A 19394-nucleotide genomic window follows, 5' to 3' on the forward strand; every position below is an offset into this window, starting at 1 on the left:
CACATACTGTGAGGGCTTTCCGTACAAGTTGTTGTTCTTTATCCCTTCCCTCTGCAGTTGTGGGCACCTGTAGGGCTCTGTGTTGAAGAGTCCTGATTACCCCGAGCTTGTGTTCAAGGGGGTAGTTTGAGCCAAAGAGCAGATATTGGTCAGTGTGAGTGGGTTTTCTGTAAACCCCTGTCTGGAGCTGCCTGTTCTCTCCGATCGTAACATCACAGTCCAAGAAGGCTAAATGGTTGTTTCTGGTATCCTCACGTGTGAACTTGATATTGGAATCCACCGAGTTGATGTGTTCTGTAAAGTCCTCAACCTCCTGCTGCTTGATTTTAACCCATGTGTCATCGACATATCTGAACCAGTGACTGGGAGAGATGCCCGTGAAAGACATCAAGGCTGTCTTCTCCACTTGCTCCATGTACAGATTGGCCACAATGGGGGATACCAGAGACCCCAGTGCACAACCATGGATGTGCCTGTAGTAATTCCCCCTAAACAGGAAAAACGTGGTGTTAAGACAGATCTCCAAGAGTTGGCAGATGTGGTTTGGTGTGAGTTTGGTCCTTTCAAGTAGAGACACATCCTCCAGCAGTCTCTGCCTCACAGCTGAGATGGCCTCAGCGGTGCCACATGTGATGTCTTCCAGCTTTGTGACTACACTCGGGACAAAGGCTGATTCACTGCTCTGACCAGTATTACCCCCTTGCAAGGACAAATAAAATCAACAAAGGCACTTTCTGCATAGTTTGACTCTTTATTTCTGATGTATAGCACTCACAAGTTTTGGTCAACAATTTTTCCACAACATAATACAATAAATATAAATACATCTGTGGCTCTTGTTGAAGTGACACACTAATTGGAGGGTTTTGACACTGAATTTGCTGCTCTCAACTGTGTCCTTATCTTCTTAGGCAGAATGTGAGAGCAACGGTGGTATTGTAAAGAAGCTTCCCTCAATCAAAGAGGATGAGGAGGGTTCAGGGTCTGAGGATGAGCATTCACCTCTTCCTGCAATGCCTCCTCTCAGCAGGATGGGCCATGGCCTGCGCTACCCCCTGCGCTCCGCCCTGCGCTCCCCTCTGCGTTCCCCGCTGTTACCGCCAAGACTCTTTCGGCCAGTGAGTGATTGCAATCAGTCCTCCAGCCTGAGGATCCCTGTGGTCAGCTTCAGCTGCCTACAGCCAGACCTTGGGGCAAGGTAAGGAACCTTTAAAACCTTGGACAGTGTTAAGTTAGGTTTGGCTGAAAGAGCTTGGGTTGGATTATTGCCATGTTCAGTTTGTTGCTGTAGTAAATCAAACTCAAAATCATGTGGATCAAACATATGGCTTCAGTTGTCACAATGAAACTACAGTAGCAGCTCCCATACTCCTTGATTAGCACCCCCCCCCCCCCCCCAAAAAAAAAAAAGGTCAGCACCCTCTGAACTCATGTGAGAAGGTTATGAAATATCTTGGTTCTGCCACAGTTTGATGTTGCACAGACAGACATGTGGACAGAACCCATTTCTACAACTCTCACACCAAGCTGGCAGGAGCTAACAAGACTGAAACGCATCCAGAATGCAGCAGTGCTTATACCACCCCAAATCAGAAAATGCTGGGACAATATGGAAAATGCAAAAACATTATTATTATTAAATAATAATGCAAACAGTGTGAACCCAAGATTTTTCATGTTTTTTGTGCTCAACATCAATTTATTCATTAAAATACATCCATTCAATTCTCTTCGGAAGACCAGAAAGCTGTGTGCATTTGTCCAGGTAAAACTGGAGTTGTGTCAGGAAGGGCATCCAGCGTAAAATTTGTGCCAAATTCCGATGCGGATCTGTGCTGGATCCGCTGTGGTGACTGTGAACAAATGGGAGCAGCTGTAAGGCAAGCAACAAAAATATGCATCCAGTCTTGCATTCAAGGACTGTAACACATTCAAAAACAAACAAAAAAGCCAGGACAGAGGAATTTATTCTAGATATAAGGATTAAATCATCACTTTTTACAGCCTGTTTTCTATGGAGCTAAATCAAGGCCAAAAGTTTTGTAATCTGAAAATAAAAAAAGATTGAAAAAATACATTTTGAAACTGAAAATTAAAGTTTTGTTCTTGAATTTTATAATCATTTAAAAAGTATTATCAAAATAAAAATAAGTGTAAGATATATATTTTTCAGTTTAAATAAATTTTTGATTCAGCTCTGTAATTTTTTTTGATCAAATAATTTATTTTTCATTCATATTTCTTTTTTTCACTTTCAGATCTTTTTTTCACTTTCAGATCTTATTTTTTCAGTTTCAAACGTTTGGCCCCGTTCTGGCGTGGGAGGGCGTGGCTTCGATTGAGAGGGGCGTGGAATTGTGAGTGACAGGAGAGCAATCAGTCCTCACATGATGTTGCTTTCAGGAAACGTGGGTACTTTGATAGATAATGACTTAACACTTTCTCTCCACTGTATTGTCTTGATACCTGTAAATAAAGTGATGCTAAAGATGTCTATTACAAGTAATTCTCTTGGTCATTTTTGATGTTTAAAAACTGGAAAATATGCAAGATTGTAAAGTTTAACACCTATACCTAAAAAAAACGATGTGTCCCAAATGCAATGCAGCGCAGCATCTCCGCATGAAAATGAGGCAGGTCGCTCATTTTACAGGCTGCAGTGAAGTGTTACGAGCTTTCTAAGTGACACACAGAGAGACCTGGCTCAGCAGATCTGAAGGAAGCTTTAATATGGCCACACCCAAGCAGACCGCCCGGAAATCCAAATCCAAAGCCGCCCGGAAGAGCGCTCCGGCTACCGGCGGTGTAAAGAAGCCCCAACGTTACAGGCGCGGACCATGGCGCTGAGAGAGATCCGCCACTACCAGAAATCCAACGAGCTGCTGATCCACAAGTTGCCCTTCCAGCACCTGGTGAAAGAAATCGCTCAGGACTTTAAGACTGACCTCCGCTTTCAGAGCTCCACTGTGATGCTCTGCAGAAGGCCGGCGAGGCTGACCTGGTCGGCAGCTTGTGGATCAGCAGCTCGGTGAATTTCTGGTAGCGGCAGATCTCTCTCAGCGCCACAGTGCCGGGCCTGTAACGGTGGGGCTTCTTCACACCGCCGGTAGCCGGAGCGCTATTCCGGGCAGCTTTGGATTTGGATTTAGGGGCGGTCAACTTTGTTACATCGTCATTAAATTCAGTATCCGGTACAACATACGGATCCACTGAACCAACTGCTACACATCGATCACAATAAACAGCTTTATCTCGAAGGTTTAAAGCCTCATAATAAGCTTTCATTCTCTCTATTTTCTTTCACGTGCCAGCCGCGTAGTAATCCACGATGGAGGCGGTAACAGAGTCATTATCTATCAAAGTACCCACGTTTCCTGAGTGCAACATCATGTGAGAACTAATTGCTCTCCTGTCACTCACAATTCCACGTCCCTCTCAATCGAAGCCACGCCCTCCCACGCCAGAACGGGGCCAAAAGTTTGAAGCTGAAAAAATAAGATCTGAAAGTGAAAAAAAGATCTGAAGGCAAAAAAAAGAAATATGAGTGAAAATAAATTATTTGATCAAAAAATTACAGAACTGAATCAAAAAATTATTTAAACTGAAAAATATATGTCTTACACTTATTTTTATTTTGATAATACTTTTTAAATGTTTACAAAATTCAAGAACAAACATTGAATTTTAAGTTTCAAAATTTATTTTTTCAATCTTTTTTATTTTCAGATTACAAAACTTTAATTTTCAGTTTCAAAATGTATTTTTTCAATCTTTTTTTTATTTTCAGATTACAAAACTTTAATTTTCAGTTTCAAAATGTATTTTTTCAATCTTTTTTTATTTTCAGATTACAAAACTTTTGGCCTTGATTTAGCCCCATAGTTTTCTTGAGACAAGTCATACATGAAAATTTCCAAGTCACTTAATATGTCTTGGACTTTGTTTACATCGCTCATGAAGAAATACACACACAGTATGGTACTGTAGGGTAAATCTGTAGTTGTCAAAAACTGAGCAACAACTAATTAGTAGACTAGTGAGGGAAGCCATCAAGATACCCACCCAGGGCAGTTCTGAAAGAAATTTCAACTTCTGTGAATGTGAATGGAGAAATTAGAAATAATGCAACATTTGCTTGTTGCGTCCTTGTCACAACTTTATATTGGAGTGGAGAACAGAAGGTTTGCAAAACAGGAAAACAGATCAAATCTGAGCTTGTGTTTCATGCGTACCTTCAAACTGCAAACATGGGTGCCTGATTTACAATGTACGAAGATCCCATACAATGACTGATTAATTTCATGAGCTTTCCAAATGTTTATGTGCTGGGGTGGACAATGTTTTGCAGATGATTTACGCAGAATAACTGCACAAATGACAGCAGCTGGCATTATGACGTAGACAGCAGTATGTAAATGAGGATTTTTCATGTGTTAATGACCATAAGTGCAAATGAAATTAAATCAAATTCAAATGTATGTTCCCACAGCAGCATGATCACTCCAGTGTTAATATTCCATTCACTTTCACATAAATGGAGGGGATCTGATATGGAATGAGAATCATTTGTGGATGTTCTATATGTCGGTGCCTGCAGTTCCTGTCCATGCTGTCCAAGGAGCTGTCCACGGTCCTGAGCACAGGCTGTTGCTGACTACTGTCAGCCCCCGTGTGTTGTTTACTTAATAGATGTGCAACAGGATATTCTGTTTCTGTTACATAGAAATACATGATAAATGTCGCACTTTATTCTATTTAGGCTGTGGATGTTTTGATTTGTTAAGAATAGACCACTATAGTAAATTAATGTTGAATCGTGGCATTTTCTGTGTTAAAGGAGATGATTGAGTGAAAATAAAGAAATGCATACCCAAACAGCTCACAGCGAATTAATTTGAGTCAGATTTATGCATGTGTACATTGATTATTAAACACTGGCTCAGGTTGTTTGCATTACTTTACCTTATTTAAAAGGGACAATGTACAGTTCAGAACATAAAAGTCAATATTTGATGCACTGTACCAGATTATAGCAACAAGTTAATTCACATCTGCAGTCCCTAGTTTGTCAGCCCCTAGTTATTAAACATCATACATTACAGATGCATTTCCACCCCTGAAATTTTGTTTAGCCTCAATAAACCATATAGCATGTGCAAACTTCATCTGTTTGCATGTTGAACACTTAGAACAATGTGTACATGGGTGGCCACAACCCAAATCCCACATTCATGAAGGGAAACTTGGTAAATGTACGATACACACTATTGTGCACATAGCAAATATGCTATCCTCAGTATGCACAATTAGTGAATCAGCATGAACCTTTTTTTTTTCTTGCAATTGCTTTGGTGTTTGTGCACATTTTACACATATAAACCTTTTGTAAATCAGGCTCTGCATGTTCGGTGATATGGTGTCTCCAGAAAATATTCACGGTGCTTCACTTTTTCCACATTTTGTTATGTTACAGCCTTATTCCAAAATGAAGTAAATTTATTTTTCCCAAAAAATTCTACTCACACCACGACATAATGACAACATGAAAAAAGTTTTTTAAAGTTTATAAAAAAAAAAAAAAAAAAAAAAAGGAATCACGTGTACATAAGTATTCACACCCTTTGGTCAATATTTTGTTGATGCACATTTAGCAGCTATTAAAGCCTCACATCTTCCTGAATATGATGATAAGCTTGGAACATCTATCTTTGGGCAATTTTGCCCATTCCTCTTTAAGGAGCTGTCAAGCTCCATCAGGTTGGATGGAGAGTGTCGGTGCACAGACATTTTCAGATCTCTCCAGAGATGAATCAGGTTCAGGTCTGGCCTCTGGCTGGGCCATACAAGGACAATCACAGAGTTGTCCTGAAGCCACTCCTTTGATATCGTGGCTGTGTGCTTAGAGTCAGTGTGCTGCTGAAAGATGAACTGTTGCCCCAGTCTGAACTCAAGAGAGCTCTGGAGCAGGTTTTCATCCAGGATGTCTCTGTACATTGCTGCATTCATCTTTCCCTCAATCCTGACTAGCATGATGCTGCCACCACAATGTTTCACTGTAGGGATGATGCCTGGTTTCCTCTAAACATGATGTCTGGTATTCATGCCAAAGAGTTCAATCTTTGTCTCATCAGACCAGAGAATATTGTTTCTCATGGTCTGAGAGTTCTTCAGGTGCGTTTTGGCAAACTCCAGGTGGGCTGCCATGTGCCTTTTACTAAGGAGTGGCTTCTGTCTTGTCACTGTACCATACAGGCCTGATTGGTGGATTGCTACAGAGATGGTTGTTCTTCTGGAAGGTTCTCGTTGCTCCACAGAAGAATGTTGGAGCTCTGACAGAGTACCCATCGGATTCTTGGTCATCTCCCTGACTAAAGCCATTCTCCTCCGATCGCTCAGTTTAGACGGGCGGCCAGCTGTAGGAAGAGTTCTGGTGGATCAGAACTTCTTCCATTTATCAAGGATGGAAGCCACTCTGCTCATTGGGACCTTCAAAGCAGCAGAAACGTTTCTGTACCCTTCCTCAGATTTATGCCTTGACACAATCTTGTCTCTGAGGTCTACAGACAATTCCTTTGACTTCATACTTGGTTTGTGCTCTGACATGCACGGTCAGCTGTGGGATCTTATGTGTAGACAGGTGTGTGACTTTCCAAATCATGTCCAATCAACTGAATTTACCCCAGGTGGACTCCAGTTAAGCTGTAGAAACATGGATGATCAGTGGAAACAGGATGCACCTGATCTCAATTTTGAGCTTCATGGCAAAGGCTGTGAATACTTATGTACATGTGATTTCTTACTTTTTTGTTGTTGTTTTTAATAAATTTGCCAAACTCTCAGAAGAATGTTTTCCCTTTGCCATTATGGGGTATTGTGTGTAGAATTTTGAGGGAAAAAAAATAATGTCATGCATTTTGGAATAAGGCTGTAACATAGCAAAATGTGAAAAAAGTGAAGTGCTGTGAATACTTGCCATGTGTATCACATATCTGAATGAGGTACGAGGGGCGATTGAGAAGTTTTAACATTTAAACGTTTCTCGAGAATGTGTAAAGTTTTGACTCACTGGGTGCAATGTTGAGAAATGTTGGTTTCTCAGAATGAAACAGATGGAGAACCTTGCCCTACTTTTTCTGACTCAGGCTTAAAACATCTCAATCACCCCTCGTACGTGTTTAGAGCAATGAATGAGTGTACAAAGTAGGGATTATACACAGCCACAGTCTTTACTCACACTGACAGATGTCAGTGGGTGTGGCCCCATCTGCGTGTGTGTTTGCATGTCATTCATCAAGACCATCAACATCAGGCCCAACCAGAAACCCTGGATGACCGGAAAGGTGCACTCCCTGCTGAACATTTGTGATGCTGCATTCAAAGACAGCGATGCAACAGCACTCAGAGCAGCCAGAAGGAACCTGTCGGCGGGAATAAAAAGAGCTAAGTCTACATATGCCATCAAGGTTCAAAGCCACCTCCAATCCAACGACCCACGGAGCATGTGGAGGGGCATCAAATGCATCACAGACTACAAAAACAATGTAGCACAGTGCTCTGCAGACCCAGCACTCCTGGCCACTCTGAATGCCTTTTATGTGCGTTTTGAGGCGTCCAACACCACCACCGCCTCCCAAGTTCCTCCCTCTCCCAAAGACCCCCCAGTCAGCAACATCACTACAGCTGACGTGAGGAACATGCTGCAGAGGATCAACACCCGAAAGGCCCCAGGCCCCGACAGAATACCATGGAGGGTCCTTAAAGACTGTGCACACCAGCTGTCTGAGGTTCTGGCAGGTATATTCAACACCTCTCTGTCCCAAGCCAGAGTTCCGCCGTGCCTCAAGACATCAAGGATAATCCCTGTGCCAAAGACCTCTGCACCATCCTGCCTCAACGACTACAGGCCAGCTGCACTCACCCTCATCACCACAAAGTGCTTTGAGAGGCTGGTGATGAGGCACCTGAAGCAGACCATCGATGTGACTGTAGAATGAGCACCAGTACGTGTACAGGCAAACCGGTCCACAGCTGATGCCATCTCCACCGTGGTGCATCAGGCCCTCTCCCACACAGAGAACAAGGACTCCTATGCGAGGCTGCTGTTCCTGGACTTCACTTCTGCGTTCACCACCATCATCCCACAGAAACTCGTTTCCAAGCTTGCTGAACTAGGAGCCCCCTCAGCACTGTGCAACTGGATCCTGGACTTCCTGACTGGGAGGCCACAGAGTGTCAGGATCAACACCACCTCATCCTCCACCATCATCCTGAACACTGGCTCACCCCAGGGTTGTGTGCTCAGTCCACTGCTGTACACACTGATGACCTTCGACTGCAGAGCCCAGCACAAGAATAATCTTGTTGTTAAGTTTGCAAACGATACAGCAGTGATTGGGCTCATTAGCCAAGGGGATGAGACAGCGTACAGGCAAGAAGTGGAGAACCTGACATGGTGGTGCGGAGACAACAACCTCATCCTCAACACCCAGAAGACCAAGGAGATAGTTGTTGACTTCCGCAGGTCAGCCCCCCCCCACATCAATGGAGCTGCAGTGGAGATCGTCTCCTCCATCAGGTATCTTGGAGTCCACCTCTCCAACACTCTCACCTGGCACATCAACACCATGGCTGTCATCAAGAAAGCCCACCAACATCTCTATTTTTTGAGGAAATTGGGAAGGGCCAGACTGAACACTGAGGTCCTCAGGGCCTTCTACAGCTGTGCAGTGGAGAGTGTCCTGTCCTGCTGCCTCCCTGTGTGGTATGGTGGCTGCACGGTGGCAGAGAAGAAAGCGCTGCAGCGGGTGGTGAAGTCTGCACAGGGGACCATCGGATGCAGCTTACCACCCATTGAGGATATCTACATCTCCAGATGTAGAGACAAAGCCACCTGTATCCTCCGAGACTCCACCCACCTTGCGCACAGTCTGTTCACACCTCTTCCCTCTGGGAGGAGGCTGTGCAGCGTCTGGGCAAAAACGTCTAGACTGAAAAACAGCTTCTACCCGAATGCTGTCAGACTGTTGAACAGTTCAACATCCACCACCAAACTGTGAACATTGCACTACATGCACATTGTCACCTTCTTAATACTCTAACGCTGCTGCTGCCGACCCTGTGCCTTATGGCCACAGGGGTGCGCATATTGTACATTGCAAAAGTTTATATTGCAAAAGTTTATACAATAGGTTAGGTTAAAAAAAAGTCCCAGTTAACTACAACAACACCTGGAGAAACTGCATTTCATTCTGCCTGTAAGGGTCAAGTGACAATAAATGAGTCTGAGTCTGAGTCTGATTTTGCTCAAAGCATTTGGCATTGCAGTACATCTCAAAAGCCACTGGGTGGCACTGTATCACAACAGCCACCTGGCTACACAACCAACCAAGCTTGGCACATGCAGGGTAAACGGTAACCATAGCAATAACTAATTAAGTTACTCAACCAGTCAAGTCAGTGTTGTACTTAGTGCTGTACTTGTTATAACTGCAGTATTGCTAGACACTGCCACAAACCCATCTACAGTTGACAAAATGTCATCAAGATTTCAGGCCAGCACTGTATATATGTGGATGTGACAGTTTTTACAGAAAAAGTCCAGCCTGATCACATTTATGGCAGAGACCATCTTCAGTGTGCAGGCTCCTGCAGATGACAACATGTAAATCCTTTCTGGATGTGCTGAACACTTCAACATAGAACAGAAATTGCACAGTATGCTGGAATCACTGGATGGACATGTGACTTTTTGTTGTGTTGCTGGTGATTACACCTCATGTGGCCCATGTTCATGAATAATGTGAGCTCCCAGGGAATGACAGTGCTTGTGTTTTGTTTCAAACAAGAGAATTCCATTTGTATCTGTCCGGATGTGCCGCGATTCTGTGCCAACAGGCCGCGCCTCATAGTTTGCCTAGAGTTTTGTTGCAGATAGACTTGGTTATTTTTAAGACATTATGTTATGTCATTGGGTATGCTTTTATTTTGTTTTGGGTTTTTATTATTATTATTATTATTATTTCTTAAAATTTAGATTTTTTATTTCAGTGACTCTTCAGAAATGATTGTTCAGAAATCCCAAACAAGGTTTCAAGCCAGAATTTTTTCTTATTATTATTTTTCAATCAGTTCATTCAGAGCAGAACCAGGATTTTAAAGTTTCTGATTTGGGTTGACACCTTACAATTAGCATTCCTGAAACCTGTTACATCCAAATTAAATAGTAGTTAATAACATGCCTTGTAATGCTGTGTGATATAATATGTATCATTCATTCATTCATTCATTCATTTTCTGATTCTTTATCCCAGCATAATGTCACATATGCCATATATGTCCATATCTGATGAGTTGGGTAGCCCTGCTGCATCGATGTGTGGTGAAAAGCTAACCATTACCTTGACCATGACCACAACAAAAACATAGATTAATGTTGGTTGTAATGTACCTTTCAGAGTTATACACTTAATGGTTGATGTTGACTATATTTCACTCGAATGTCTATTTCTAATGTCATAGCTAACAGGCTATGCTGAGCACATTGTTTAGCCTAACTGGAACCAGCTAACTACATATTTTCAACATTATTTCTCTTCATATGGTAACCTGTCTATCTAACATTGATGAAGTTGATATCACAGACCAATATTTTTTTATGATAAATAGCACAACATGTACCTCTTCTGGTTGGAAACAGGGAGACCACACCATATTTTACTTAAATGTCCTGCCACTGGAAAACATGCATGATGTTCAAAGAATGACAGGAAGTGAACTCAGCACCAAGTTATTGCAAACATAAAATATTTCAGTTTGCAATAACAGAAGAAAAAACCAGCTATTACTACAGGGCTGGACTGGGGAAATTTTTCAGGCCGGGCATTTTTAACCAAGACCAGGCCACCACCAGGTATCGAAGGGGAAAAAAATTAAGCCTGCTGTGACAGTTTTTTTTTTTTTTTTTTTTGGTCCCTTAACCGATCAATGTGCACCAGGAGACACATACATTTTAACACTATAAGAAGCATTATGAAAAGTTCTCCCGAAATACAGTTATCATAGGCTTATCAAAAGTACGATCTATTGACAGTAGGTCACATTACTTTTTAGACATAATAAGCAGTCATTTCATTCAGCCTTGTTACTTAAATTTAGAAATAGAAATTATATAAAAACATTTGTTATAGAAATACTGTAGGCTATACTATAAATAATATATCATTACTTGTGTGATACAATTCATCATATAAGCAAGAAATGACTGGATGACTGGACCAATGACTGGATACAAAGGTTGAACTTTTGAAACTGCAATACACAAAAAAGCCACAAGATGGAGACAGTTGTCTATCTCACTACAAGCTACAAGTAACATCAAGGATTTCTTTAATTACCAGTTTGTGTTGCTAATCAACTTAGAGAATGACTCTCAATTTAAAGTAAAATGTTAGGTATGTGAAATTATGCCAGGACTTGGGAAAATACATTTTAGACAGGGACGCCGTTATACCATGCCACCGCACCGCAGACTGTGCAAAACAGCATACTTCATATGACCGACGCACGCCCGTCACACAAATAGAATAAAGAATAAAGAAACAACCTGGCGGCGACAGCATGGTAGCTAGCCATGCACATCATTTGCACAGGTTACATTGCTAGGCTATGTTACGTGACTGGCAGAGTTAGCACGAACGAAAATAATATCCAACCTTAATTCATATCTGAGTGACCCAGTTAGACAGCACTTTACTTCGGACCAGAAGATCAGAATGTCTCTCTCACACACAGATGTCTGATTTATGAACAGGTTAGCTTGCTGTTCATCAATTAATCGCTGAAGTTAACCTTCACTTACCGTCATGGCCGTAGTGGTCCCCGCCTCACTTTATAGTCACCCTTTCTTGATTTCAATGAAAATATATACTTGTTTTATAAAAAGTAAAATAAAGACCTCTTTCTTGACCTCATATTTAACTGTTGACAGCACTGTAACAGTAAAACTTATAATTTCTAACCTACATTGTTAATAAATGTAACTATTAAATTCTTTCTAACATTTTTCTAACATTTAAATTTTCTCTAAACATTTTACTTGTCAAAATTATTATTATTTTAAGTAGCATTAGTAGTTGTAGTAAAAAAAGGCTTCAAAACTGGACCTTTAATCTAGGGGTGTTGTGAGGGGGGGACATCCTTGCCCCACGCCCCCATTCCATCTGGATTCGCCCCTGCTTTGGCGTTTGAGCACAAATCAAATCAAATCAAATCAATTTTATTTATATAGCGCCAAATCACAACAAACAGTTGCCCCAAGGCGCTTTATATTGTAAGGCAAAGCCATACAATAATTACGGAAAAACTCCAACGGTCAAAACGAAGAATGGATAACATTTATTTATGCAGAAAACATGACCAGATTTACAGGTCAGAAAGTTTTATTGCGTTTTCACATTGTGGTCCTCAGAAAGAGAGTTTATGTTATATGGCTGGGGGGGCCTGGCTGCCGGTTTGTTTCTGTTTTTTGGTTTTCCTCCCAGGTGGCGTGCGTTTGGGACTGAGTGGCTGTGTTGCTGAGGCTGTTAGGACCTCACCCTGATCACCTGCGACTCGTCAGGACTCACAGCTGTGGTGCATCTGGATGGATTGGAACATGTTGGCATTTAAGACTGGAGTGCACAGAGTGTATTTGCCAGAGACTCGACCTTGTGACCAGACGGGTGAGATCGTCGTCTCGGGAGCCATCTCATCAGCAGCGGATGCTGAGAACGTCCAGGTTTGATGCACAGTCTGTGAAAGAGGAGGGGGTGAGGTCTCACGCTCGTCAGCACACTTCCTGAGGTACGTTAGATTTTGTGACTAACAGTTATACAGTCAGTAAATGTGGTGTCCCTCACACCTTATTATATTGAGCTGTACGTTAGTCATGTATCGGCTTCCACTGCAGTGGAGTTTTGTGAACTGGATGTTCCATGCCTGCAGGTTGGGAAGCTGATCAGTAATCAAGCCAGGAAGTGTTTGCTGTTTGTACACCTTTAAGTGTTCTGTGTGTAGAGTGTGGACTCACATAATGGTTCCTTCTTTCACAGACTCGGTTGTTGCGGCCACCTGGGGGGTGTCGGCGGGGTCCTTGGGTCCGAAACAGCTTCTGGCTCCGGACCGTTAGCGCTGCTGGGAGCGCACCACGCCAGGCCGCACCTTTTGTTATTATCACTGTTATGTATTAAATTCAGTTAGCCTTTGTACCGTGCTCTGCTTATTTCATACTGGGTCCTTCAAACGCTGGTCGGTTCTCCGAGCTGCGTCCGACACATAACAGTTTAGGTGCATTTGAGTGGAAAATAGTTAGTTGTTGATGCATCGCGGAGGATCAGCTGTTTTTAACGTGCAGATACGCTCTGAGCGGCTCAGCTCAGAATTCTAAATAAAGGAGGAAAAAAGCATAAAAATGTCTTTGTAAAGCTCAGTGCAGGTGTGCTGTTATCACCACGCTTTAAGAGGTGAGGACGAGTCGTAGCTGCTACAAAAAAAAAAAAAAAAAAAAACGCGGATGAAAAGCTCACAGCTCGCTTTACTTCGTAAAAAAAAAAAAAAAAAAATCCGCAGGCCAGTAGGCCATCAGGCCACCAGGCAAATGCCCGGTGTGCAATACTATCAGTCCAGCGGTGTATTACTACTAGTACTAATAATTATAATACTGGTACTCATTAATCAAAATATCTGTTAGATAATATCTGTGCTAAGTCCATATTTTATGTTAGTTATCAAGTGGATTGGGTGCTGATTTTATGGATTTTCTTGCTTGGCTATACAGGTGGACCCTCAAAGTGGTTGACATGTATGACACACTATGATAAATTTATAAACATTATCAGAAACTTACAATCATGAGCTTCAGCATTAATGAGGATAAATCCACAACAAGAAGAAAATTGATAAAATTCCTTGATGTCTCCAATAGTTGCATCAAACCTCGCAGAGATCAGGACCATACAAATCAATACATTTGGATACACACAAGCACATGAATAGCAAAGTGCTGCCAGAAGAAAACTCAGGCTGCAATACTCCTGAGAAACTAGACCAGGGGTGCCCAACCTTTTTTGAACTGTGATATTGTGACGAAAAGCGCCTCATTTTCGTCATGGCAGCACAAATTCATTCTAATTCATTCCGTGATGGCTGCACAAAATTAAAAGTGAAGGGGAGGTCGGGGTGGTTATGGTTAGGGTGGGGGGAAAGAGTAAGATTAGATTATGGTTAAGGTTAGGCTTGGGGGGTGGGAGTAGGGTTAGGAATAGTGAGTTAAAAAAAACCCTGTCACGAAAATTTGACTAATTTTGTCACGGGAGCAGGAAAAAAAAATGAGACTGGGCTGACAGTCCACATCTATATTTTCCCCAAATGGAAAACAGAGAAAACTGACAACAGGCTCTTTGGATGCAAAGTCAGTGAAGCGCCTGTCAAATTCTGACAAGATGCTCTGCACGTGATCATCATAATGTGGACTCTTAGGATCCACATTCTTTGTCCTGGTGCTTAAGTTCTGTGTCCATGTGTGGAAAGTTCTGCAGGTCACACTGTTGCAACCTGTGATAGCACATGTAATATGCTTTTAAACTTGCTTTCGAATCCAAAAGCTGTGCATATTCAGCATGATTTGAACGTTTCAGAAATTCTTTAATTTCAGGCAGAAGACCGTTCCAGGAATGGCTGGACCGAAAGGAGCCGAAAAGATTGCAGGAGTGTGCAGGAGGCCTGAAAAAAATCCCGCTTGTGTGCCGTGGTGGCTGCTGTATCAATTGTATTACATTACTAAGCCATATATATTGATTTATAATACAAAACTGTCAAAAGGGGTAATAGAGGTAAGTGTAAAGATGACTGAATATATCATCAGAACTAAACTGATTAGCTCATGTAAACATACGTTCAGGTACCGTCGGAAATTACAGGACTTTTTGTTGTTTTGAACTCAGTAGTCACTTGTGGCAGGTGTGTGGTTTTTGTTTTATTTTTGGTAAAACAAAAAAAATCATTGTATCCACACAAAAGATTAATTCTGGCCTATAGAGGGTTTTCAATAACGTGACCAATTTGCTCCCATCTCCATCATGTATTACTACGCGGCTGGCGCGTGAAAGAAAATAGAATGAAAGCTTATTACGAGGCTTTAAACCCTTGAGATAAAGCTGTTTCTCGTGATTGATGTGTAGCAGTTGGTTCAGTGGATCCGTATGTTATACCGCATAATGAATTTAATGACAATGTAATGAAGTGGCCGTCAGTTTTACAGCGTAAGCTTAATATGGCCAGAACCAAGCAGACTGCCCGTAAATCCTCCGGAGGAAAAGCTCCAGGGAAGTAGCTCACTACCAAAGCCGCCCGGAAGTGCATTCTGGCTACCGGCGGTGTGAAGAAGCCTCACTGTTACAAGCCTGGCTCCATGGTGCTGAGAGAGATCCGCTGCTACCCGAAATCCACAGAGCTGCTGATCCGCAAGCTGCGAACCAGCTCAGCCTTGCTGGCCTCCTGCAGAGCATCACAGCGGAGCTCTGAAAGCAGAGGTTGGTCTTGAAGTCCTGAGCGATTTCTCTCACCAGGCACTGGAAGGGCATGAACACAACAGCGATCTGCGCGGTATTAATGTGGATGGATCAATTTACTGCTCTGATGATATATTCAATCATCTTTACACTTATATTTATTACCCCTTTTGTGTTATAAATCAGTATATACTGTATGGCTTAGTAACGTAATACAGTGATACAGCAGCCACCATACCTCTGCTGAGCCACCTATCATCTGTGTGCAGCAGATGTGTGTCTCCTCCAGGTGCGAACAGAATAAATGCGTCGTCAGACTCCTGGCCCGAACAGAACACTGCAGTCTTGTTCACCACATTCATCACTCTTCATATTTATGGACTATGAATCATTGTGCTGCTCACCGACTTTTCAATAGGTAAGGTTGGACATCCGGGTCCCTGATGCGAGCGCACATAGCAATGCACATTGTAACCAGCGAGCCACTGAAAACAAACCACTGTCATGCTCATTTCCTACTTGACAACCATCACACTCGCAGTGTTCTGCCACGGCTTTTTCTACTTAATATACACCAGTTTTCATAGAGAATGCCACGATCGTGTGTTGCAGTTGGCTGTACCAACCACGATAAGTTAAAAGATCAAAAAGTGTTTGTTTTTGAGCTCCCAAAGCGCCATATTCTGCTTCTCTCTTCATTCCACTCGGCTCACAGGAACGCATTCTGTCTTCAGCTATGAGTTCTCCACGCTCAGGTGTTCCAATTTTTCTTTTTAGGACACCTGTTCCATGTTAACGTAATCGTGACGTTGGAAAGGTGAGTCCTCATGGTCACTCAGGTCAGCTGGAGGCAGGAACTCTCTGGGTGAGGTTACTGCTGTAGCAGTTTCACCAAGAGAGGCAGCTGCAGGAGGTGAGCCAAAATTAAGCTTTGACTTTGCCTTAATTGGCCTGGGGCGTGGCTGGTCGAGACGCTTCACATCTCTGTTTTGGTTGCGGCCGTGGTGTTCCACAGCCTTTGAAGCACTATTACTGCAGCACATGATCGTGGCATTCTCTGTGAAAACTGGTGTATATTAAATAGAAATAAATGTGGCAGAACGATGCGAGTGTGATGGATGTCAAGTAGGAAATGAATGCGACAGCAGTTTGTTTTCAGCGGCTCGCTGGTTACTATGCGTGTTGCTGTGTGCATGCACATCAGGGACCCGGATGTCTGACTATACCTACGCCATTTGGCATGACCAAATCGGCAGGCCTTTGCGAATAAACAGCAGTAAAGACGACTATATCAACAATGGTTGTGAGTGCGCGTACAGTTTGTTTTCAGTGGCAACCCAAAATGGTAGCCATAACTATGCGGAAGTGATGTAGGCCCGACCGTACCTATTCCTGGACTTTTTGAGCGAGCAGAGGGGATTTAGCCAGGTTAGCGTTAGAAGTCAGCATCGTATTTCTTGTGAATTGTCTGAAATGCCGCTCCAAATTCCCTTTCTTCAGTAAAGCCAAATTTACATTGCAGATAAGACAGATGGATTTGCCATTCAAATAAATGAAAAAATAATACAAGATGAAAATTACAATTTTTGTTATCCACCATAGAAGAAGAGCTGTTCTTCTACTCTGGCGTGTAACGGCAGCTGGCATCCTTCTTGGTGCATTGCTGCCATCTACTGCATCAGTCTGTTATAGCAGCACTAAATCCTCTCGAGTTCAGGGTCACATTTTTTTTTTCATACAATCGACTGGAACTCAGCCCGCGATCGACCGATCCATCGCGATCGACTGGTTGGGCATGCCAGAACTCGACAGTGAGCTGATACACTCTTCAGCAAACAAACAAACACAGACCAGAGTTGTACATACAGTAGAAAACCTACAGTAGAGTAGGGCAGGTGTCCGCTTTATATACACTGTTCAAAAAAAGGAACACTTTTGTTAGATAATGTCTGTCTTAATTCCTTATTTTATTATTTTATGTTAGTTATCGAGTATTTGCTTTTATTATCTGTTTAGAAGTGCCTGGAACCAAGTTTTAACTGGTTCAAATTCTCAACAGACAGAGATAAGTTTCAGTTACATTACGCATGTGCAGTGCTTCAGATATAGGGCGGGCTTCCCTCTATCTGTGGGGAGCCAGTAAGATTAGGATTGTGAGACTAATACCCCCATCACACATACGGCAACTGATGCCGAATGGCGTCAGAATGAAACATCCGGCCAGAATCAGGGAGTATTGAGGTGCGGTCTGAAGACCAAGGGACGGCAGTCTCTGAGTAGTCTACATATTTGGTCCCATTCACTCAGTTGTCCCAAGTGTGTTGCACATGTTCAAAACACTTTTGGAGCCATCAAGATGGAACACCCATCTGACGGCAGTCTATGTGCAGTTTTTTCGTCATTTGATCACAGTCTACATACAACCACAATTCCAGTGAAGTTGGGACGTTTTGTAAAATGTAAATAAAAACACAATACAATGATTTGCAAATCCTCTACAACCTATATTCAACTGAATACACCGCAAACACAAGATATTTAATGTTGAAACTGATAAACTTTATTGTTTTTTGTGCAAATATTTGCTCATTTAGAAATGGATGCCTGCAACACATTTCAAAAAAGCTGGGACAGTGGCATGTTTACCACTCTGTTACATCACCTTTCCTTCTAACAACACTCAATAAGCATTTGGGAACTGAGGACACTAATTGTTGAAGCTTTGTAGGTTGAATTCTTTCCCATTATTGCTTGATGTACAACTTCAGATGTTCAACAGTCCGGGGTCTCCGTTGTCATATTTTGTGCTTCATAATGCGCCACATATTTTCAATGGGTGACAGGTCTGGACTGCAGGCAGGCCAGTATAGTGCCTGCACTCTTTTACTACGAAGCCACGCTGTTGTATCATGTGCAGAATGTGGCTTGGCATTGTCTTGCTGAAATAAGCAGGGACGTCCCTGAAAAAAATATTGCTTTGTTGGCAGCATGTGTTGCTCCAAAACCTGGATGTACCTTTCAGCATTGATGGTGCCATTACAGATGTGTAAGTTCTCCATGCCATGGGTACTAACACACCCCCATACCATCACAGATGCTGGCTTTTGAACTTTGTGCTGCTAACAATCTGGATGGTCTTTTTCCTCATTTGTCCAGAGGACATGACATCCATGATTTCCAAAAACAATTTGAAACTGGGACTCATCAGACCACAGCACACTTTTCCACTTTGCATCTGTCCATTTCAAATGAGCTCGGGCTCAGAGAAGGTGCGGCGTTTCTGGATGTTGTTGATGTATGGCTTTCGCTTTGCATGGTAGAGTTTTAACTTGCACTTGTAGATGTAGCGACAAACTGACAGTGGTTTTCTGAAGTGTTCCTGAGCCCACACGATAAGATTCTTTACACAATGATGTCATTTTTTTTTAATGCAGTGCCGCCCGAGGGATCAAAGGTCCGGGCATTCAATGTTGGTTTTCGGCCTTGTCGCTTATGTGTAGAAAGTTCTACAGATTCCCTGAATCTTCTGATTATATTATGGACTGTAGACGATGGAATCCCTAAATTCCTTGCAATTGAACGTTGAGAAACATTGTTCTGAAACTGTTGGAATATTTTTCAAACAGTTGTTCACAAAGTGGTGATCCTTGCCCCATCTTTGCTTGTGAAAGGCTGAGACTTTTGGGGATGCTCCTTTTATACCTAATCATAAGTGTCCTCAGTTCCAAAACACTTATTGAGTGTTGTTAGAAGGAACGGTGATGTAACACAGTGGTAAACATACCACTGTCCCAACTTTTTTGAAATGTGTTGCAGGCATCCATTTCAAAATGAGCAAATATTCGCACA

The 19394-nt window shown here is 42.4% G+C and overlaps 1 protein-coding gene across 1 annotated transcript in view; it reads left to right on the top strand.

The window, feature by feature from the left end:
* LOC117513706 (potassium voltage-gated channel subfamily H member 3-like) overlaps positions 1 to 19394 on the top strand; it is a 519543-nt gene that overhangs the window by 460073 nt on the left and 40076 nt on the right. The window contains exon 12 of the mRNA XM_034173951.1: positions 912 to 1198. Within this exon, the coding sequence (XP_034029842.1) occupies positions 912 to 1198 (287 nt within the window). The remainder of the gene's footprint in view (positions 1 to 911; positions 1199 to 19394) is intronic.

The sequence above is a fragment of the Thalassophryne amazonica genome, chromosome 1, assembly GCF_902500255.1.
Source record: "Thalassophryne amazonica chromosome 1, fThaAma1.1, whole genome shotgun sequence".
NCBI classification, from domain to species: Eukaryota; Metazoa; Chordata; class Actinopteri; order Batrachoidiformes; family Batrachoididae; genus Thalassophryne; species Thalassophryne amazonica.